The sequence below is a fragment of the Aquarana catesbeiana genome, linkage group LG01 (assembly GCF_042186555.1).
Source record: "Aquarana catesbeiana isolate 2022-GZ linkage group LG01, ASM4218655v1, whole genome shotgun sequence".
NCBI lineage: Eukaryota > Metazoa > Chordata > Amphibia > Anura > Ranidae > Aquarana > Aquarana catesbeiana.
In genome coordinates, this window is record NC_133324.1 from 129,774,422 (window position 1) to 129,799,359 (window position 24,938).

General features: G+C 42.7%; 1 protein-coding gene across 2 annotated transcripts in view; it reads right to left on the bottom strand.

Annotated features, from left to right (window-relative positions):
• The window catches only part of SCAMP1 (secretory carrier membrane protein 1), a 74,556-nt gene extending 50,077 nt beyond the window's left edge, over positions 1–24,479 (bottom strand). The window contains exon 1 of one of the 2 annotated variants that reach the window (XM_073623825.1): positions 24,289–24,479. In XM_073623825.1, coding sequence (XP_073479926.1) covers positions 24,289–24,363 — 75 coding nt within the window. In that variant the 5' untranslated portion in view covers positions 24,364–24,479. The remainder of the gene's footprint in view (positions 1–24,288) is intronic. The other variant, XM_073623832.1, reaches the window with a different exon arrangement.
• Between the last annotated feature and the right edge of the window lie 459 nt (positions 24,480–24,938).

A 24,938-nucleotide genomic window follows, 5' to 3' on the forward strand; every position in this document is an offset into this window, starting at 1 on the left:
ACCAAAGTGGAGTTAACCTTTAAAGCGGGGGTGGTTGGTGGGTTGCAAAAGCGCAGCTCATCTGCACATTTTTGCTCCCCCATCAACCATGTCTAAACTTGGTCTTACAGAACAGACGCATGACTAAGCAGAGAAACAAGACAAACGGTATTCTTACTGGATCAACAAGGTGTCTCACAGGAAGACATTTCAAGGAAAACTGCTTCTAGATATGTTGTCCAAGCACAAAGAAACAGGCAAATATGGGTACCTAAAACATTCTGGCCAGCCAAAGACACTTAGTGCAACAGATGAAACGATGTTTACGATGTGATAAGCTGTGATTGGCCACAGCTGATCAAAGGGCCACTATGACTGTCCCTTTAACTCGATCTGGGATCAGTTGTGTCCAAAAGGACACTGCATGTCCAGGGCTTGGGGCAAAAGGAATTGCTCAAGTCTAGGAATAGGCTTAAAAAAAGCCCAGGCGCGAGGACGCAATTTAAGAAAAAGACAATTCCATAGCTCAACTCACCAACCAGTCTGCTGACCAACCAAATTTACCTGTCTAACCGTATGTTAAAAGCAGGGGTTTAGTTAGCACACATTTGCAAACGCATGTGAAAGCTGCAAGGCCTCGTCAAGGCACCCTGTATTACTTGCAGTCCTAACACTAAATTTATAAGTGTCTCCACAGTGGAAGCACATGCATTGAATGGATAGGTGTGAGACAGGTGAGCCAGGAGGCCGCCCTAGCCCCCTTAAAGGGACAGGGCGAGGACGCAATTTCTACTCACCATGTGATTTGTAGAGCCCTGGCTTAGGTATTCCATTCTATCCTTGTATATTTTTCCTTGACAACTAATGCACTGAAGATACCAGACACAGAACAGTAGTGCTCTGTAAGCCAATGAAGTCCTACTGCAATTGAAAGCGTTGTAAATCTAACCCATTCAAATGTACATTTTATTGTTATTTAATACATGTATTTATATAGCACTGATAATTATACATAAATTGGCCAAATTTAGATAGGAACCAATTAACCTATCAGCAGGTCTTTGGAGTGTGGAAGGAAACCAGGGTATCCAAAGGAAACCCACAGGGAGAATGTTCAAACGCCACGCAGGTAGTATCATGGTTGGGATTTGAACCGATGTGCTAATCACCAAATCTATCCAGCCCACTTGCGGGAAGAAGGGATCAAGCAGAAGATCTCACCATGAACTTATTCCTAACCCAAAAAGCAGGTAATTGACCCAAGAAGCTACAAAAGGTGGTGGTATCCTCTCTGCAAAAGCTGCTGAACAAAATGACCAATATTATAGCAGGTACAGTAGTATATCATTTTGCTAATGTGTATTTTTATGGAGCACCAACATATTTTTAATTTAGTCATCAACAAAAACATTTTAAAGTGTAACTATGCATTAACAGCTGGCTGGCTTAATGGAATTACATCAAAGGAATACTTGAAACTATAGCAATAGTGGCATTTAAAAAAGCTAATTTTGGGGGGCGCGGCTTAACGCATGGCAGGATAGGACACATAGCTGATCAGCTCCAGCTCCGGTCCTTTTCACACACCGCAGCCACCCGGATCCCTCACTCTCCCCAGGCCTCTGGCCCTGATCCCATCCACTCCAGAAGCCCCTCACCCATCTCCCACGGCTCCACAGTTGGATGGGACATGGAGGCTTACATCAAAGTTCTCCCCACAAAGCAGGACACTGAATCCTATATAGGCAGATTAGAGAGATCATACAAACAGGAAATCACTGACGTCCGCAAGGATATAGGTCACCGCATGGAGGATATTGAACGCTCTGTAGAGGATTCAGCTACTAGAACCAATGAGCATGGCGAGATCCTCCAGAAGCATACTATACAAATTCAACAACTATTCAATGGCCTAGATGACCAAGAAAACAGAAGCCGTCGCAACAATATTCGCATTCGCAGCTTGCCAGAAGATGTACAAAATAAGGATTTGGCGACTGCAGCTACCACCATGTTTAACCAGCTTTTGGGTAAACCAAAAGATTCAGTAATCAAAATAGACCATATCCACAGGTCTCTGGGACCCCGCAATCCAAACCTGGTCTTCCCCAGGGATGTCATCTGCAGGATCCACTTTTTCAGCATTAAAGGCTGACATCATGCAAGCAGCTCTCTCTCAAGAATCTATTATATTCAATAACACTATATAGTCATGTTGCTTGCCCACCTGTCTAAACAGACTTTGCTAATGAGGAAATCTCTGAGACCAGTTACAGGTACTCTGCAAGCCAAACGGATCAAGTATAGATGGGGATTCCCATTCCAAATTTCAGCATCTTACAATGGCAAAAAGGCTGTTTTCCGCACGCTTGGAGACCTGGCTAAGGATGAGCTCCAGCGTGTTCGCACACCCCACATGCAGAGCCCGCCAGGAAGTCGGCACTGCGCTGATCACAGGCAGGGAGACATTGTCCCGATGCGCAGCTGCAGAGATCGGGAAATGTCTCACTGCCTGTGATTTGCGCAGTGCCGACTTCCTGGCGGGCTCTGCATGTGGGGTGTGCGAACACGCTGGAGCTCATCCTTACTGGCTACCTTCCTGGGAAAAGTGCCGGATTGGCCCCTGCAACCACCGACCCCTGGCCTACCTCTCTCCACTGGATGGGAAACATTTACAAAGAAGAAACGCCCTAGCTCCAACGCATCCAAATCCCCTGCCAGATGAAACCCTCAGGCCTCCTGCCAGCTGGTGGGGAGACCTTCTCTCTTTTTTTTTTGGCCCCAGGGGTGACAGGCGACCTTTTTTCGGTCGTCGTGCCCAGGCCCCCTTGGATGGAATGGACCTGGCGGCTTCTGCGGCCATTCTGAGGGTTATGTTATACTTGTATTATTCTATGCTTAACATTGTTGGTTCATTTAATAGTTAGTATATTGTTAGCTTATGGTGCTGCGTTTTTGAGAGCGGACGTGTGAGGGGATCCCTCAGGATATTGGTTCACCCCTAGATGTACCTGTGTTACTCCTGTGCGGGTCTTTCCTTTAGACCCCCCAGCACAATCCGTGACCACTTTGCACATAGTCATTCTATATTCTGACTGGGGGGGAAGCCCCTAGTGAGTTTTGTCACATTCCCCACGTTAAAGTTAGCAGAGCCTTCACTGTCTCTGTATTTTGTGTTTATTTTAGATCAATGTTGTAGTGTCCATTTCTTCTCCCAATCATGGTCACTAGAGACAGCAGCTCCCTCATTTTTGAATGCAAGACTTTCGGCACCACAGTATTAAGACTGGTATTACTGTGCGCTCTATTCTGCCCTCACCAGGATATAATTTCATCAGAATTGTTTAGTACTCCCTACCTAATGCAGTTCTTCTGGTTTTCACTGCCTTTATTATCCTCTTCGTCTTCTTTCCTATCCTCCCCTCTCTCCTCCCACGTCCACTCCTTCATGTACGAGTTATCATATGGTGTCACATCAAGATGTCCAGCGATGTCTCCCCGCCTGCAGCTCTCCACTTCACATCCCATAGCATCCACCCTAGCATTTAAAGTGGTTGTACACACTGTGCTCTCCCAGGCGGGGGCGGGGGCGGGGGGGGAGGGAATTGGTCTCCCGGAACTAGGGTTGTCCCGATACTAGTATCGGTACCGATACCGAGAATTTGCCCAAGTACTTGTACTAATACTCCCGATGCTTCCGCCGATACCTTGACAGTCAGCAGTGATTGGCGCGTGGGGGAGTTATAAGCTTCTCCCCCGCGGCTTTCAGCTGCTTAGTGACATACAGCGGTGATCGTTGCTTGTAACTCCCCCACACGCGATAACTGCTGACTGTCACCGCATCCTCCTCCATGCCCCCTCCGTTCCTCTGTCCCCCTCCCCCCATGTCCTCCTTTGTGAATGGACAGAGTCAGCTGACTGTCCATTCACATAACTGAAACATTGTAATCTCCTGTGATTACGATGTCTCAGTTTATGAATGGAGAGGAGCCGCTGTCTTCTCTCCATTCATTCTCAGTGCAGCTGAGGCTGCAGAGAAAGGGACTGGGAAATCTCTATCCTCGGTCTCTTTCTCTGTCTCAAGCGGGAGATATCAGGGGTCTTAACAGCCCCCTAACAGGGCTGATTAAAAAAAAAAAAAAAAAAAACACATATTACAATAAATAAAAAAAAAAATATTTATTGTAAAAAAATAATAAAAATGTAAATAAAACAAAAAAACAAAAAAAACAACACACAGACACCGTTCACCCCCCCCCCTCCCCTAAAAAAAACTGAAAAAAAAAGAAGAAAGCATTGTTTAAAAAAAAAAAAAAAAAAAAAAAAAGAAGTATCGGTAATCGGCGAGTACTTGAAAAAAAAGTATCGGTACTTGTACTCTATCCTAAAAAAGCGGTATTGGGACAACCCTACCCGGAACTCTAGATTTATCACACCTCTGCCATATTCTCTAGACTGCTTGAATGGTTCCCCGTCCCTTGACCAAACCTTCTACGACTGTAGAACAAGACGTGGCTCTAGTGGACCTTCGAGCTCTACTCTGGAGATGCCACGCTAAATTCCGCACCATGACACAACTTTCCCCCTTGACACTGGCGGCATTATCCCTATGGTACGGTAAACAACTCACCTATGCGCTGTCCACAGACCTCGGCCCACTGACCCCCTTATTTGACAACCCAGCACTCCTTGCATATAATGCCTTGGGGCACTGTGGTTCTTATGAAAGGACTCGATGGCCCACGGCACGGCAATTCGTCCACAACACTACAGGCAGATTTCAACAAGGCCACCGGTCCTCCACCACAGCTGACTGGTTATCCATGCTGTCTCTATCGGAATTTAGCAAAACGCTACACCTTTCCGAACAGTTCCACAGACCACTTACAGCTTTTAAGGACACGTGTAGCCTCTCTCAGATCCCCAGACATACCCTATCTCTGATATACAAAGAAATTCTGTCCCATACCCATAATGCACTACCTAACTTCACGTAGAAGTGGTCCAGGGATTTGGGGATGGAAATATTCCTGGGACAATGGTACACCTCATTAACCCTCACAAATCATCCATCTCTGGGTTCACACAGGAGAAGATCTACAAACTCCTATCTCAGTGGTACAGGGATCCAGTCACAGCTCACAGAATGTTCCCCAATACTACTGACAGCTGCTGGTGCTGTCACAGAGGAAAAAGTACCTATCGCCATGTGTGGTGGGAATGTGGTCGAGTGCGCCCTTATTGGAACTGGATTTTTGAAATCTACAATGACTTGTATAAGGATTCTCTCATTCCCTCCCCTAAGGTGGCTCTGCTATCCATCCTACCTGGTCCAAATAAATCACATAAAAAAAGCTTCCTTAGATTCTTTTTGTCAGCTGCTCGTCATGTCATCACACCATTTTGAAAATCAGAGGCTATCCCCCCCTTCATAAATGGATAGACATCATTAACGACACCATGCTTATGGAGGAGCTGCAGGCAAAAAAGGAAGATACTTGGGACAAACACACCAAACTGTGGTACATATGGCTTCATTACTCCTCCTCTGACTCTCTCCTTAACAGGATATCCGCATAAGTGACATGACTACCTAGGTCTAGCTGTACAACACCGATTATTCCCAGCTGGGGTCGACCAGTGAAATCAGGCTCCGAATTCTGACAACAACCTTCTCTCTCAGCGATTGGGACACCAGATGCTGTGATTATACCTTGTACATAGTGTCTGTATTCCTCCCCCCCACCTCCCCCTTTTTCCCCTCCCTCTTCCCCCTTAAACACCCCCCACAACTGATCATTCTTTTGTTGTGTACTACTGACAGTAATATGGATATCAAAGTATGTTATTGAGAACTGCTTTGCACACATACACAAATATATATTTTTTTGTACACGTTGCGGTATTCATTTACCACTACCCGTGCCCTCTTTTTTTCCCCCTTTCTGTACCCCCTGTTGCTATATTTGAAAAAAAAAAAAAAAAATTAAAAAAAATATTCAGCCTTAAAAAAGCTGATTTTTATGCAATTATGATGATTAAACATACCTCAGTATGAAACTGAGGAAAAGGAAGCTGGACGTATCCATGTGGAATGAACCAAGGATCCAAAGAAGGGGGTATCGATGGCCTACGTCTAGTGGACTACACATTAGTCCTATATATAAGTATTAAAGACAACTGGATGGCTCACTGCACCAAATAAAGTATACTACAATCCACTGTGTACCACTGCGTAAATGTGTACGACCCTTGGGATGTCCAAAAAAATATCACATAGGAAATAAGAGAGCAACTTGCTAAGGCTCTCTGCCATAAGAACACAATAGCACTGCAAGCGTGGCTTCCCCATCAGCACTGAGTATTAATGGCGGGATTTGCACATTGCTGGTTGAACGAAAAAAACAAATGTATAATGTACGGCCTGTCTAAGGCTGCCCATGACTGAATTGAGCTCAGCCCCCAGTACAAAAGCCAGGCAATTTGGGACTATCCCCATAAGACAACAGCCGATGTCTGAGGCACTTGAATTGTGCAGCTCTAGCGGGAGCCAATCAGCGGGTCCAGCTGTCGCGATGGTAGTCGCGACCCGCCGATCGTTCACAGGAGAGATGGAGAGTGCTGTGTGGATGTAAACGATGCACAACGCTGATCTGTCGGGGAGGAAAAGTGAGAGATCGTGTTTCAACTAAACTGAACCATAATCTCTTTTCCTCCAGTGAATCCACTCCCCTCACAGTTAGAAACACATTTAACCCCTTGATTGCCCCCTAGTGTTAACCCCTTCCCTGCCAGTGTCATTTTATACACGGATCAGTGCATTTTTTTTAGCTTTTTTTTTTTAGATCACTGTATTGGTCCACAGGTCCCCAAAAAGTGTCAGTGTCAGATTTGTCCGTGGCAATGTCGCAGTCCCGCTAAAAATCGCAGATCTCCGCCATTACCAGTAAAAAAAAAATTTTAAAAAAAGTCTCTAAATCTATCCCATAGTTTGTAGACTCTATAACTTTTGCGCAAACCAATATACACTAATTGGGATTTTTTTTACCAAAAATATGTAGCAGAATACATATTGGCCTAAATTGATGAAGAAATTCGTTTTTTTTACTTTTTTTTGGATATGTATTATAATAATAATGTATTTCTATTTCCCTCAGCTTCTTAGGAGAATACTGGAGCACTGTACAGGAACGTTTTGGGCTACTTAACATTTCCCGGGATCTTATCAGAATCCCTTTCACACCTTTTCAAAAGCGCACCAAAGAAGCACCTTCTATTTAAGTCAATGGGAAAAGCACCAAAAACACACCCAGAGTGTGTTTTTAGGTGCGTTTTTGGGGTCACATGGCACAAAGATACAAGCTGTTAACCACTTCAGCCCCAGAAGGAATTGCCCCCTTCCTGACCAGGCCATTTTTTGCGATACGGCACTGCGTCGCTTTAACCGACAATTGCGCGGTCGTGCAATGTTGTACCCAAACAAATTTTATGGCCTTTTTTTCCCCATAAATAGAGCTTTCTTTTGATTGTATTTGATCACCTCTGTGGTTCTTATTTTTTGTACTACAAACAAAAAAAGAGCGACAATTTTGAAAAAAATATATAATATATAAAAATATATAATATAACTGTTAACTGTGTTCCCTCAGTGTGTTCTAACTGTAGGGGGGATGGGACTGACTAGGGGAGGAGAGGGGTCGGTGTTCATACTTAGTATGAACAAGATCTCTCTCCTTTCCTGAGAGGACTGGGATTTGTGCGTTTACACACACAGATTCCAATTCTTACTCTTGCATCGGCTCCGGGGACAAGCGGCGGGCACGTGTGCGCCTGCTGTGACGCCTTAAATTAGCGACGTACACCTACGGCGATTTGCACAGCCGTGCCAACATGCCACAGTAGAACTGCAGTGGCTGGGCGGCTAGCCATTAAAGAGCTGGCATCCTTAATGACTAGTGAATAGCTGACTGTTAAGATGCTGGCTTAAAGTGGTTGTAAACGCTGTACAACCACTTTTCCCTACAGGTAAGCCTATAATAAGGCTTACCTGTAGGTACTGGAAATATCTCCTGAACCTGTACGTCATCGGCGCATGCACACTAAAGAAAGGGCACCATCATGCCGTTTCTCTAGTGCCCGTGCCGTGACCGTCGGCTCCCGTGCGCATGCATGGGAGCGACATCATGCGACTCCAGCCGGAAGGAAGAGGTGTTGAAGATGGACGCGGCCACACTGCGGTGACATCGCAGGCTTCTTATGCAGGTAAGTGGCACATAATGGGCTAGTATGCGATACATAAAATAAAAGAAAAAAAAACGCGCTAAAGAAAATTGTGTAAAAACTTATAGCTGCACGAATAAAACACCAATATCTGTGTAAAATAGATCAAAATAAAAAAAGAAAAAAAACGTGCGCTCATAATCTACATAAATACTCATAATGAACTACTCAATCTGTGTAAGAAATTCAAAAAACTATAATAAAAAGTGTAGAACACAAACAAGTAGTATACTCCACAAAAGCAAAACAAAAATAGCCGGCATAAAGTTAGCAAACACCCGTGCGAATCATGGGGCAGACTGAGTGATGGCTTACGATGCGTAGCCACTTTATGGAGTATACTACTTGTAACTCTGCTGTTTTAATTAGCAATAAATTTTAATATATACTACACCATCGGAGCCCCTCTTCTATTTTTACCCACCTCCCTCTGGGATAAGTGGGCTTATCACCCCCCTGAGGTGGACGAGTTGGTACAAGCCAAATTGGAGACGCACAGTATACGAGTAGGATCCGGACACCATCCACAGTCCCCGCAGAGGGCAAAGTCTGCTCGCGTGTAAGACCTCACCAGAGAGGGGGTCCACCATTGAGGGTAAGGTCCACCTTTCAACACTGTGGGATTCTATGAGAACGCTTGTCTTCACACCTCTCCCTCCCCATGTATTTGTGCAGTGTTTGGCCGGTCTGAACGTGGATGGTTCCCCCTACTTCTGTGAAGTGGTTATCTGTCTATGGGACTCCTTCTCCTGCTGTTCATTTTATGGACTATCTTTTTTCCTTTTTTTCAGCAATAATTCCTTATTCAAGAACTGTTTCTTATTCATTTGGGGTTTGAAACTTCAAGGAGTGTAATGATTCAAGCCTTAAGCACATTTTCACATTTTCCCACTATACAATAATTATTAGTATCATTTTTGATGTATGTTTGCTTTTTGTTCCTGTAGTGGTTTGGATTGTTTTCACTAAGATCAGTTCTACACTTTTTATTATTATAATTTTTTGAATTTCTTACACAGATTATGAGTAGTTCATTATGAGTATTTATGTAGATTATGAGCGCACGTTTTTTCTTTTTTTAGTATGCGATACATACTAGCCCATTATGCTTTTACTTTGCAGGGAACAAAGAGGAAGTAAAACCCATAAGGGTGAGTGCACATTCCTGTAGGGCACCTGTCTGCACACTGAATTTTTGATCTAGCACAAGCATTTTATTTCAAAACGAAGTGGGACTGTTAATTAAATTATTGTGAATTATATTGCATTTTTGATTCACACACATGTTTTTTACGTTTGGAAATTACATTAGCTGAACGTGGAGTTTAACCTTTTCGAGTTCAACATGGTACCTCTTGGCAAAGAACTCTCTGAGGATCTGATAAAAAGAATTGTTTCTCCACATAAAGATAGCCTAGGCTATAAGAAGATTGCCAAGACCCCAAAACTGAGCTGCAGCATGGTGGCCAAGACCATACAGCGGTTTAACAGGACAGGTTCCACACAGAACACGCCTCACTATGGTCGACCAAAGAAGTTGAGTGCACGTGCTCAGCGTCATATCCAGAGGTTGTCTTTGGGAAATACATATGAGTGCTGCCAGCATTGCTGCAGAGGTTGAAGGGTGGGGGGTCAGCCTGTCAGTGCTCAAATCATACGCCATACACACTGCATCAAATTGGTCTGCATGGCTGTCATCCCAGAAGGAAGCTTCTTCTAAAGATGATGCACAAAAAGCCCGCAAAAAGTTTGCTGAAGACAAGCAGACTAAGGACTTGGATTACTGGAACCATGTCCTGTGGTCTGCTGAGACCAAGATATACACATTCGGTTCAGATGGTGCCAAGCGTGTGACGGCAACCAGGTGAGGAGTACAAAGACAAGTATGTCTTGCCTACAGTCAAGCATGGTGGTGGGAATGTCATGGTCTGGGGCTGCATGAGTGCTGCCGACACTGGAACCATTAATGCCAACATGTACTGTGACATACTGAAACAGAGCATGATCCCCTTCCTTCGGAGACTGGGCTGAAGGGCAGTATTCCAACATGATAACGACCCCAAACACACCTCCAAGACAACCACTGCCTTGTTAAAGAAGCTGAGGGTAAAGGTGATGGACTGGCCAAACATGTCTCCAGATCTAAACCCCATTCAGCGTCTGTGGGGCATCCTCAAAACGGAAGGTGGAGGAGCGCAAGGTCTCTAACATCCACCAGCTCAGTGATGTTGTAATGGAGTGGAAAAGGACTCCAGTGGCAGCCTGTAAAGCTCTGGTGAACTCCATGCCCAAGAGGTTTAAGGCAGTCCTGGAAAATAATGGTGGCCACACAAAATATTGACACTTTGGGCCCAATTTGGACATTTTCACTTAGGGGTGTAATCACTTTGTTGCCAGCTGTTTAGACATTAATGGCTGTGTGTTGAGTTATTTTGAGGGGACAGCAAATTTACACTGTTATACAAGCTGTACACTCACTATTTTACATTGTAGCAAAGTTTCATTTCTCCAGTGTTGTCACATGAAAAGATCGAATAAAATATTTACAAAAAATGTGAGGGGGTCTACTCACTTTTGTGAGATAATATATATATATATATATATATATATATATATATATATATATATATATATATATTAATATTAGAGCTGCACGATTAATCGTCAATAATAGTTATCACGATCTTGACTAAAGTGTTTCACAATTCTTTCTATGCAAAGAATTCTCTCTGCTCTTCTGAAGCCACAGCTATCAAAAGAAAGGAAGAGAAAAACTGGGTAGTCTGCCAAGAATAAAAACATTCTTTATTAGTTGAACTTAAGTATAAACATTGTAACAATTTGTCAATGGAATAGACTTCTTTGTGTGTAAGTGAAAACATTTTAACCACTTAAACACTAAACCTTTTTCTGACATTTGTTGGTTTCAAGTTAAAATCATTTTTTTTTTTTTTTTGCTAGAAAATTACTTAGAACCCCCAAACATTATATATATATTTTTAGTAGACACCCTAGAGAATAAAATGGTGGTTGTTGCAATATTTTAAGTATATTAAGTATATTTATATATATTATAAGTCACACTGTATTTGCGCAGCAGTCTTTCAAATGCAATTTTTTGGGAAAAAAAATTACTTTAATGTTAAAAAAAAAAACAAAAAACAAAACAAAAAACTAACCAGTAAAGTTAGCCCTTTTTTGTATAATGTGAAAGATTTTACGTCGTGAGAATCGCAATCTTTTTATTCTAAGCAAAAAAATCGTGATTCTCATTCTGGCCAGAATCATGCAGCTCTAATAAAAATGAGATTTTTTAATATATATCTATACACATATATACATACATATACACACATACACTAAATGCAAGATGAGATACAAGTAATCCACAAGATTAGGATGCTGCACACACAAAGAGCATACATTAATAATGTGTGAAGACAGGCCCGAGTGTAACCAGAGATAGTACTGCTAGGGTGACAACACCGGAGACCGTAGCTGTACACCTGAAACAACTACTGAATGAATGTTTTTATAGAAGACGGAAAAAGATGTTACATGACCATTATAATAAAGTATAAATATTATTAAATGTAATATTACACTGTGCATAAACTGCTTTACCAATACGGACAATATATAGGCAAACTTTTGGTAAATGCCACAATATTCCAGCATCTTTTGGAGTAACTGTCAAATCATATAAATCCTGCATAATAATCACAACTGACAAATACAAATGTGAATTTATAGCCACATCGATAACAATGGCTGCTCTCAATAGTTCTTTTTAAAGGATTAGTTTACCTTCTGCAATAAAACCGATAGGGCGTCATACTTGCCCCAGTAGATGATAAATTATTGTGCTGTTCACAAAAACTTTTCACCTTTAAAAACTCCCACTTGGAGGATAGCCGCACCTCCCACAATGCCCTATTATAAAGAAAGGGGTGCAGGGGGCAAGTCTGGACCATGTTTCACCCTAAATATGGGTGTAGCGTGTGACATGCTCCAGAAGGTGAACTTACCCTTTAAATGAGTTTGCATATTGTACTTGCCATTTAATGCGTTTGCAATCATCGCAAAGATTATCTAGTAAAAAAATGCTAAATATATAATAGGTCTATTTGGCCTGTAGGGTTCTTGGCAGAACTTCAGGGTACGACATGCCAAGCGCTATAGGGGGAGTGGTTTCTGTAATGGTTACTTTTGCTACTGAGGGGTGGACCGACCCAGGGTTCTGAGGTCCTTGAAGTCCCCTGCATACTTGACCACGCTTATAACACCCTTCCTGTTTATGATATATATACTTTGATATCTGAGCCTTCCTCCTTTTTATTGTTAATGTACCTTTAATGTTTGAGCAATATTGTGCTATTGCTTTTCCTGCCTTTTTAAATAACAATAAAAATATTGAAAGTAAAAAAATGCTGTGTTCAGATGCGCACACCGTATCTGTGCATGTAAACATAGCACTACAGTACAACAGTTGTGTCTACCTGCATAAACATGTACAAGTGTAGTCATTCATTGGAATTAAAAAAAATAATTGTATATGTGCCTAAAGGCTATATACATCTAAAACACAAATATTTTAGGGATCTTCTGCTAGCTGTGCCAGAAAATTGGCATATACTCGTGTGAATGAGCCCTAAGGCCTTGCACTGTAAGATAAGAAAAGGGTAGGCACCCGTGTTAACAGGACAGCCCTCCATTGCCTCCCTGACAGCTTTCCTTACCAGAGTAAATACATTTTTAACATGAAAAAAAACTATTAAAACAATTATACTCCCCAATTCCTTTTAAAATAATCTGCTTTTCTAAAGTAGTCTTTTCTAAAAGAAAATTCTACCAGAAGAAAATGCACCACTGGGTGATAGGCGAGAACTTTAATATAACCATGCATCATTGCAAAGCTCCTCAATAGAGCTTATGCGTATAGCAGCTTTTTGAAAGGGAAATAAAGCATTCCGATCCCAATGCTTGGGCCGGTCAGTTGGTCACACAGGCATTGCTATATGGGATATGGGATATGGGATAGAGAAATACCTATGCTCCCATCACCAGAAAGACTATTCCTTTACAGGCCTTTCAAAGGGCTATGTGGGTAACCTGCAAGGATATACTGTATGTTTATGCATAAGGTTATGAGGCTTCTTGTGACAGAGTAGAATCAGAAATATAGAAGAATAAGAGTGGAAACAGTCCTAGTGGTCCATGAAGTCTGCCCATTTTTTGGGCAATTTTTTTGTTCTTTTTTTTTTTTTTTTTTAACCTTATCTATTTAAAAGTGGTTCTTAAGGAATTCAATGTTTTAAAGTGATTCTAAAGGCTGAAGTTTTTTACCTTCATGCATTCTTTTCATCCTTCAGTATGCAGCTCCAGCCCTCCCTTATACTTACCCAAGTCCCATCTCGATCCAGCTATGTGCACAAGAGCAGCTGCTGCTCTCCCGGCTCTCTGCCTCCTTATTGGCGCAGACACAGCAGAGGGAGCCATTGGCACAGACAGTGAGGAGGGAGCGGGTGGCGGGGCTGATCCCCGATTTGTGGGTCTTATGGAAACACAGAGTGGGGCTCGAGAGTGAGTACGCATGAGTACCACCATGGCAAGCGGCTTGCTATGGGGGCACTTACCAGGGGGGAGGAGGCAGGACTGCTGGTGAGGGACTTGAGAAAAAGGAGTATTGGGGCTGCTCTGTGCAAAACCACTGCACTGCCTCAAAGACTGAGAACTGAGCAATTAAAGACCACTGATCACTCTAAGTTCAGTGAGCAGAAAGCCAGTGGTTGTTAGTCACCTGCTCTCTGCTCCGCCCCTCCAGCGCACACTGGATTACCGGGCTGTGCAGGGGATGGGAGAGGCTGGCTAAGGCACTCAGCAGCGTGCTGAGAGACTGACCCAGCTTTTTGCTCAGGCATCTGGGTGGATCCAAAACATTAAAGTAGATGTAAACCCAGTGAAGTCAACAGCCTCAGATGATACACAGAGATTAAACAAATCCCCCTACATGTGTTTTACATGTATATCTGCTGTCTTCATCTTTATATACTGTTTAGAAAGTGCATGTCCTGTTAGAATTTTTCTTTTCCTGATTCACCTATTGGTGTGGATTTTTGCCATATACTGTAAAACAGCTGATTGGAGGAAAGGACACAAACACCTCCACATAGGCAGAGACTTGCAGAGCTGTGCTGTGAATAGACTGGCTCTCTGCTAATCTATTTATAGCACCCACCCTGACACAAAATTCAGCCTGGTTTTATTACAGTTGTCGGAGAACTTGTCAGAAGTTATCACGCTGATAACAGAAGAACAGAGCAGCAGAAAGCCAACTTGAAGCTTTGAAGAGAAATAAGAAAACACTGCAGATATACTGTATGTGCCCAGTTCAAATTTAATTAAATCGGATTTACATCCACTTTAAGGCCCATTTACTCTGGGTGTTTAGCCCTGGTACTTGGGGCTGTGACATTTAACTGTGTGTGGAGGGCACAGGTGTGCCATCCAGCACCACTGCCGGCAGCCTGTCAAAATTTGAGAGGCAGACAGCTTCTGCGGCTGGATGGGGTTCCTAACAGTACAAACACCCGGTTGCATGAGGGCTCATAGCGAAATGTGTAATAATTTTCTATGAGATTAATAATTAAAATCTGTTGGGCGATTTTCCGCAGTCAAGAGTCCACAGTATTTTGTGTTGGCACCAAAATCACTAGCGACAATTGCTCCTAATGCATTTCTATGGAACGCTGCTATAATTGCTGAAGGAGAGCAAAGTGCAACAGGGTACAACTCAATGCTGTAGTGTTATCCTTAGCAACTCTAGTGATTAAATTGCTAGTTGCAAATTGCTGTTATTGCTGGCAATAGCAATTTGTAAATGGGGGTTTAGGAGTGGTAGGACCAAACTTCTTTTTGCCATACTTCTCCTGCACTTAGTTCTGCCCTCCTACGACCCGTATTCAGGCAACGACGGGCTACTAAAATACTCTGTCATCTGATGCCACTCAGCCGGTCCAGACTCCGGAGGGATCCTGACTTTAAATGGGGGGAGAAGGGTATGGGGAAATCGCAATAGGCTGATCCCAATTCTCTGGGTTTCAGTGTGAATATAACTTTGTAAATTTACTTTTAACAGACATAACATTACAGTGCTAATCAACCACTAAAAGACTGCTGTTCCAGATATTCTGTTAAGATATCCAATTACAGAAGTTATTTAAAGATATAGCTATTGACAGCTATAAAGGTTCTTCTAAAATTTTGTCCTCATGCACACTGGACGTTTTTCCAGCTGCTGCTAGGGGCATCTGGCGTTTTTTTTTCCTGCCTCTAAACTCCCCTGCATGTTAGCCTATGGGGTTAATTTACTAAAGGCAAATATACTGTGCACTGCAAGTGTAGTTTCTCTAAATCTTAGTAAGGCTGGGTTCACACTGCAGCATGAAGAGGCTGACAGCAGGGGTCCGGCGAGTCCCTGTTCACCGTTTTAGGTCCGATTTCAGACAGAATTTTTGGCTGTATTCGGACCTGAAATGGACCAAAAGATTCACAGGACTCCTGTGCAATTCGCACTGGAGCGGCTCCAGAGATGTGAAAACTGGCTCCATAAAAAGCCGGTCACAATCTGACATGCAAATTGGGGATATCGCGAGCCCAGGCTAAAGGAAGGGAAGCTCTGCTGATTTCTACCATCCAATCATGTGCAATTAAAAATGCTATTTTTTTTTGGTTAGTGAAGCTTTACCTCATTTACTAAGCTCTGGAGCAAACGCACTTGTAGTGCACGGTATTTTTGCCTTTAGTAAATCAACCTATGTCCTCCATGCACACACAGGGTTTTAGCAGTGCTTAGAGGCGGGAGACTGTAGATGTAGGGAAAAAAAATCCCACTGCCAGTGCACAAAAATGCTTAATGTTTGTAAACACGCATTGCATAATTTATTCTGGCCAATGAAATGAATACCTAAATGCTTGACGCCTGTAAACCTGCCTAAATGCTATGTGTAAGACACTTTAACAAGCATCAGGCATTTTTTTTTCTGCAAAACCTTGCTGCAAGGAGGAAGCCTTCCAGGAGAGTTAAAGAAGCCTGTGTGCATGAAGCCTTATGGTCCTGGCTCCCCGTCTGGGATTTAGGATACTGCTAGGAAAGATTAAAGCTGGGTTCACATCTAAGCCGCATGTGTCTCACAGCAGGGGTTTAGTGCGTCCCTATTCACCATTTCAGGTCCAATTTCAGCCCCAATTTTTGGCTGAATTCGGACCTGAAACGGACCAAAAGACGCACTGGAGCCACAGGGGAGATGTGTCCATAGAGAGCCGGTCACAATCTCCTGCTATTGTGAATTGGATGCGGAGGACCAGCATCCAATTCACACTAGTGTGAACCCAGCCTAATGGAATTCATGGTAGGGGGTTGTACATGGCATGCTGACTTCTACAGAATTCAAACTAACTTGTGTCACAAACTAGCAAACAAACAGGATAAAAGGTGCAATGTTGTTTGTGACTTCGTTTTGGGGGCGCCCAGACCTCATTACGGTCACGTCTCCCTGTACTTGATTCTAGCTTAATCAAATGTAGTTAGGTTTTCAGTGAGCATAGCTTTGCTTTAATAACGTCATGTGAAGATGTTGCCGTTTTATTGCATATCATTTCCACTGTGCAAACATAATCTACAATTACTTGTATTTGCATTTTGAATGACACCACCTTCACTTTTATACCTATGAATACTTAGTGGCAACACTTCATGATTGTGTGTTCAGTATTACCACACAGGATAACAAACATGAAGGAGATTATTATTACAAGTGATCAGTATAGCTGGCAGAGTACACAGTTCCCAGCCTTTATCCACCTCTGATCAATATTACATACTAAAGCCATGAATCATTCCTGACCACAGAATCATTCTAATGTTCCTCCAGGGGAATCTCCCAAATGAAATCACAGTACGATGTACAGCAGTCTGATTTATTGGGACAGCCCCCCAAATTTAAGTGATGATCTCCAGCTGCATTGCACAAGCCCCCCATTTTTCCTGTTATCCCGGTTGATCTCATAGCTCCTTTATAGGTTCATTGGATTTTTTACATTACTGTGCATTAGGAAACACATGGAAAAAAGCACATAAGTAATTACATTGTGCACTCTGCTGTGCCAGAGACTAATAAGAATGGTATAATATTCACTATAAAACTGGCCCCAAATATTACAATGCGATTGTACATCCTCACATTTACCAGCAGCTATGCAGCATGAAGGGCACTCAAAACATATGGTGTTTAGTAAATATAAAGAAGATTGTAAATTAATTTGTAGAGTCCTGGTGGCCAATCTGTGGCCCTTTGGCACCAACTGTGCAGCCCTTGGGGCCCCTGCAGACCATGGTCTGACTTTTATTGCTTACTTACCAATGAAGGAAAAATATTCTTTAAAAACTGGTTGTTTTGGTTGATTTCTTTCATATTAGCTTACATTTTCTGACCATCCAGTTTCTCTTTTTAGGTTTTTTTTTTTTAAAACAGATTTGTTAAAAAAAATATCAAGTTTTTAATAACAAATATCAAGCAATAATTTTGCATGTCCATAGTCTCTAACCATCTCTTGTAGCACACCCGTAGTCTTTATTTGGGATGCACCAATACCGGTAATGGTAACGATACTGAGTATTTTCACAAGTACTCATACTTGTGAAAATGCTCCCAATACTGTTACTTTGCGGTGCAATTTGCATCCATACAAAATGAATAGGTGCAAATCACATGGCAAAGAATTGCATGCAATTTGAACAGGAAAGCGTTGTGATTCCTGTCCAAACCGCATGGTTTCCCGCACTGCTCCTTTGTGAACACTGCATGCGATTCAGACAGGAATCACACTGTATGCCTGATTAAATCGCATGCAATTCTTTGCAGTGTGATATGCACCCATTCATTTTATATGGATGCAAATTGCACTGCAAAGTATCAGTGCTTGAACTACTCTCCGATAAAAAAAAAAGGGCATCTGAGCATTCCTAGTTTCTCTTGTAGCAGGCCCATAGTCTCTAACCATCTCTTGTAACATGCCCATATTCTCTAACCATCTCTTGTAACATGCCCATAGTCTCTAACCATCTCTTGTAACATGCCCATAGTCTCTAACCATCTCTTGTAACATGCCCATAGTCTCTAACCATCTCTTGTAACATGCCCATAGTCTCTAACCATCTCTTGTAGCACACCCATAGTCTAAAACTAACTTCTGTTGCATGTTCGCGGTCACTGACAGCTTTCTGTAGCATTACATTCACCGATTATGAGCAGACCTTTGACAATGTCAGGGGCTGCACGAGAGGCGCCCTCCAACAAGTACATTGACCACCACTGTTATGTGTTTGTTGAGCTTTAACCACTTCAGCCCCGGAAGGATTTACCGACTTCCTGACCAAGCCATTTTTTGCGTTACGGCACTGTGTAGCTTTAAGTAACAATTGCGTGGTCGTGCGACATTGTACCCAAACAAAATTGACATCCTTTTTTTCCCACAAATAGAGCTTTCTTTTGATGGTATTTGATTACCTCTGCGGTTTTTATTTTTTTTTGCCCTATAAACAAAAGAGCGACAATTTTGAAAAAAAAAAAAAAAAAAAACACAATATTTTTTACTTTTTGCTATCATAAGTATCCCCAAATAAAAAAAAAGGTCTTCATCAGTTTAGGCCAATATATATTCTTATATATATTTTTGGTAGGAAAAAAAAAAAACGCAATAAGCTTATATTGGTTTGCGCAAAAGTTATAGCGTCTACAAAATAGGGGATAGATTTATGGCATTTTTTTTTATCTTTTTTTACTAGTAATGGCAGTGATATGCGATTCTTTGCAGGACTGCAACATTGTGGCGGACATTGGACACTTTTGACACATTCTTGGGACCTGTGACATTTACACAGCGATCAGTGCTATAAAAATGCATTGATTATTGTATAAAAGTCACTGGCAGGAAAGGAGTTAACACTAGGGGGCGATCAAGGGGTTAAATGTGTTCCCTCAGTGTGTGTGCTAGCTGTGGGGGGATGGGATTGACTGGGGGAAGAGACCGGTGTTCCTATATACAAGGAACACACGATCTGTCTCCTCTCCCCTGACAAGATGTGGATTTGTGTGTTTACACACACAAATCCCCGTTCTCGCTCTGTCCGGAGCGATCGCGGCCACTGGGCATGGGCGAATCGGCTCCTTAGGGAGGCGGTGGGCACGCGGCCCCCTATACTCCTTAAAGCACCCGCTGTACAGCTACGCCGATTTGCGCAGGAGTGCCACTGCCTTTCCCATCCAGCGTATAGTAATATGACGGCCGCAAGGTGGCTCTCTCATCCTGGGCCGCCGTCATACGACATCCTCGGCTTCCCAGCCGTCTAGGGGGCGGGTGCGCCCGCCACGTCACTTGGGAGCCGATGCACGTGCCCGGCGTCAGCGATGTTCACCGGGCAGCCGCGATTGCTTTTCACAGAGCTGTGTATACACACACAGATCCATGTCCTGTCAGGGGAGAGGAGACAGATTATGTGTTCCTTGTACATAGGAACACTGATCGGTCACCTCCCACGGTCAGTGCCCCCCCCTCCCAGTTAGAATCACTCCCTAGGTAATACATTTAATCCTTTGATCGCCCCCTAGTGTTAACCCCTTCCCTGCCAGTGACATTTATAAATTAATCAGTGTATATTTATAGCACTGATCGCTGTATAATTGTCAATGGTCCCAAAAATGTGTCAAAAGTGTCCAATTTGTCTGCCCCGATAAAAAAAAAAAAAAAAAAAAAAAAAAAATGCCATAAATCTATACCCTATTTTGTAGGCGCTATAACTTTTGCGCAAACCAATCAATATACGCTTATTGAGATTTTTTTGCCAAAAATATGTAGAAGAATATATATCGGCATAAACTGAGGAAGAAATTATTTTTTTTTGTTTTTTTTTTTTCTAATTGGGATATGTATTATAGCAAAAAGTAAAAAACAGCGTTTTTTTCAAAACTCTTGCTCTTTTTTGTTTGTAGCGCAAAAAATAAAGACCGCAGAGGTGATCAAATACCACCAAAAGAAAGCTCTATTTGTGGGGAAAAAATGATCAAAATTTCATATGGGTAAAGTGTTGCATGACCGCGCAATTGTCATTCAAAATGTTATAGTGCTGAAAATTGGTCTGGACAGGAAGGAGGTGAAAATGCCCTGAAGTGATTAAAGAACTCCAGGAAATATTTTTTTTTTCCCCCATGCAGTGAGGCTGTGCTTGCACTGCATGGGTTAACTACTCGTTTTGTCCAGCGGCACACAGAAAGACTATACTTACCTGATCCTTTGATCCTCAAGAAAACCACACTTCCTCATGACCAGCGGTAGACTGTTCCTGCCTTCCTGGCGCCCACAGGCGTGATGACATCAGGAACAGTCCATTCTCAAGGCCGCTAGCATGCAGGAGCCGCAGGGACTGGTCTTGCGCTCAGAGGATAGGTGGATTAGGCAAGTATATCTTGGCTCTGCAATCCCTTAGACCCCTTTCACACTGGAGGCGTTTTTCAGGCGCTACAGCGCTAAAAATAGCGCCTTAAAAAAGCCTCAGCTGCAAACCCAGTGTGAAAACCGAGTGCTGCAGCGGCGTTTTGCAGGCGGATTTAACCCCTTTTCGGCTGCTAGCGGGGGGGCTAAAACCGTCCCGCTAGCGGCCACATAGCGGCGCTAAAGATAGCGCCGCTTTACCGCCAACGCACGGGGTGGCTCAGGGTGAAAGGGACGAAAAATAAACAGTTAGCCGATGCAGTGCGGGCAGAGCACCACTGCATGGGGAAAAAAAATTGCCCCGAGTTCTAAAACCACAGAAAATGTAATATGAACAAAAATACAGTATATTTGAGAATATGGTAAATCAAGTCCTCTTGAATTCTATTCATACATTAGTATCCCAGATGCACAGGCTTGGCTGCAAATAGATGAATTTACTAAAAGAAAATAAACTCTTCACATTTAAAGTTGCACTTTACAAGGGAATTTGACCCTAAATTTAGGGAATGAAGTGAAGATGTGCTGGCTTCCAACATTCAATTGTGTGTAAGCAAAAATGCAGTTTCATTTTTATCTTGCACGTGATTGGGTATCCTTTGCAAAGTGAAACTTAATAATATTCAGTAAACACTGGGGCTAATTCCCTTGCAAAGTAAACAGCCTATTTGCCTTTAGTATCAAAGTGTCCCTGAAAAATGTTGCAAAATGCAACGTAGAAGGGGCTGAACAGCGCATTCTACAACATGGCTCTATACCATTGGTTCCCAACTTGGAGCACGAGTACCCCCAGCAGCACATTGAGGGGTATTTGAATATATTTTTATAATAGCAGAGAAAGGCTGTGGGGAGTCAGGGACCTAATTCTGTTTATCTGGTCCACTGAGTGAAGGGCTGTGAGAGGGGGTAAGGCAACATTCACACGGCGATTAGGGGCGGTGTGAATTGTAGCGGCAGTTCCTTCTGCTCCTGTCAGCGGCTAGGTATGGCTGCCATCTCCATTCACTATAATGGTGTGTACAAAGTGTGTCCAGCAGCGATCGCTGCATAGCTGTGACCACCAGCGACCTGTACTTATACTTAACGGGGCCAGCAGCTGGAGCTACCCGCTCTGATCTGCAGAGAGCTACAGAAGGAACTGCTGTTGCAAATTCCACTGGCCCTAATCACCAGTGTGAATATAGTTTGCTTTTGATCAGTTTCTGCACTGCTTTTTTTTTTAACACTTTTTTTTGAAGCGTTTATGCTTTTTTTGTTTGGCCAATCTGTTTGGCAGATTAAAAAATACAAAATGCATCAAAAACGCACTACATGCTTTTTTTGCATCTTCTCCACTGAAGTCTATTGAACCAAAAAGCAGTTTTGCGTTTAAAAAAGCTCCTAACCCTTTCCAAAAAAACACAGTGGCTGAAAAGAGTATAGATGTGAACGTGTGCCCATAGAAAACCATGTTAAATGGACTACAGTGCGTTTCTGCACAAAGCACCAAACAAAATGCATAGATGTGAACCAGGCCTACGTGTGCCCAGAGTAATTCTGTGGCTGCATTTTCCTACCATCATTTTATAATACGAGGTGCCGCCACCCCAATGAGTCCCCAGTGAAGAGATATGCCTTCCATATATCTAAGAGTGGATACTGCCATTTGGAGGAGGGAGTGGCATAGGCCAGAGACAGAGCCCTGGCACCACACTCAGCCTGATCCACCAGTCCATTAAGGTGACATCAGAAGAGACCCCACTGCACACTCTGCAGCAAAGATCCCAGCCACTACAGTCTTCACAGACCACCAAAAGCCCTGCTAGGGCCCTCCCTTAACTGCAACATACAGGTGAGCCACCAGACTGTACCTTTGCACCATCTGCATCCTCCATGACCCAGACACCTATTATAGAGGCATGTCAAAGCCTCCACTGCTCACTCCCCAAAATCCTAAAGTAGCCCCAGTTCCAGGGAATTCAGCATCACAGGCCATACCCCATGCAGGCCTTGGGATAACGCTTTATGTGCCACAGCAATTTGGTACACCTCAAACATTTCCCCACCCAGATCCCTCCTTAATACAGTGACACCAATGCTGTGGCATCTTTTCTTTCACTTGAATCCTCTCCCAATTGGCTCCACCCCCTATTCTGCCTTCTGCCCCACCCACCTTGAAGGGTACAATTTACACAACCCAAGTGTAGAAAGGTTGGGATGCATTGCCCTATACCTGGATTGTTAGTTACATAAAAAAAAAAAAAAAATAGTATAATGCACATATATAAAAATAGAGATACCAGAGAAGTGTCAGGACCCCAATCTATCCACTATATGAATAGAATGAAAGGCATCAAATTCACAGGCTGTGCATGTATAGAATATAGGTGTAACTCCACATCCAAATACATGTGTAATTTGTATATTTTCTGATACATAAAATGTATGCCATAGAGTGCACAGAATACATGACATACCATTCAGACCATGGACAGTATGACAAAATAAATGGTATATAATACACTGGCTATGTACATCCAGTATTCAAGGCATTGGATGCACCAGCTGTGTATCTACAGACATGACATAATATACAGGCTGTGTACATTATGCACATGCTGTGTGTACTTTATACATTCTATACAGCATTATAAATCTATACACAGAGTACATGTCATATACTGCACTGGTTGTTTACAGCCTTTACGTGATAAATGTTATAATGTACAGGCTGTGTCTGTATAGAATACACAGTATATACTACAAAGACTGTGTGCCTATAGAGTACATGGTAGATAATGTACAGGCTGGGAATGTGTGGGTTGGCTGGAGATATATAAATATATTACATGATATGAAATGAATGAGCTGGGTATGTCTAGAGTATTGGGTATGGTATAGGTCAGAGATATATACGTGATCTATAAAATATCTATACTGGTATGGAATGTATGGGTTTGGTATATATATATATATATATATATATATATATACACATACATATATATACACACACAATACATGGGATGGAATATATAGGCTAGGTAAGCAGAGTACACGGTAAAGGTAGGTGTATATAAAGTGCATGGTATAGGTGGGTGTAAATAAAGTACATGGTATACATGGATGTACATAAAGTGCATGGTATGGAAGGTTTAGGCAAGATATATACAGATTACATGGCATAGAATGTATACAGAACATGGTATAGGTTGTATATATAAATGTATAGTACACAGTATGGAATGTATAGCTTTTATATAAATCTATACTATAGTAAAGACTATATAAGCGGAGTATAGGCTGGGTATATATAGCACATGGAGTGTATGGGTTGGACATAAAATACAATGTACATAATATATAGTCTGGGGGCGTAGAGAACACTGTATGGAATGTATAGGTTGGGTGAATACAGTATGGAACGTATAGGTTGGGAATGTATATACAGTACATTGTATAGGATGGAGGTATACAGAGTAGCGCTGGGCGGATTCTCACCCCTCCTCCCCGGTTCACCTTAAACGGGTTGTTCAGGTCGGGATCCGCGAACGGGTTGCTGTCGAAGTCGGACATGATGCTGACAGGTCACAGGCAGCTCGCCGGGCTCCCACCCGCACGAACCGCTAGCCCTAGCCGTAAAAATGGCCGCCCCGGATATGACGTCACCGCTTCATCCCGACTGCAAACGTAACCGGTGCAGAGACAGGCTGGGGAGTCCTAGAGAACTGGAGATAGTACTTCCGGCCCGAGCTCTCCATCTATCACCGGTATATGGGGACATGGCAGAGCTGTGCCTGCGTTGTCTGTCTGCCCGGCCTCCTCCCGCTCTATAGTGAATACACTGTTCTATAGTGAACACACTGCTCTGTAGTGAATACACTGTTCTATAGTGAATACACTGCTCTGTAGTGAATACACTGTTCTATAGTGAACACACTGCTCTATAGTGAACACACTGTTCTATAGTGAATACACACTGCTCTATAGTGAGTACACTGTTCTATAGTGAACACACTGCTCTATTGTGAATGCACTGTTCTATAGTGAACACACTGTTCTATAGTGAACACACTGCTCTATAGTGAGTACACTTTTCTATAGTGAACACACTGCTCTATAGTGATTACACTGTTCTATAGTGAACACAC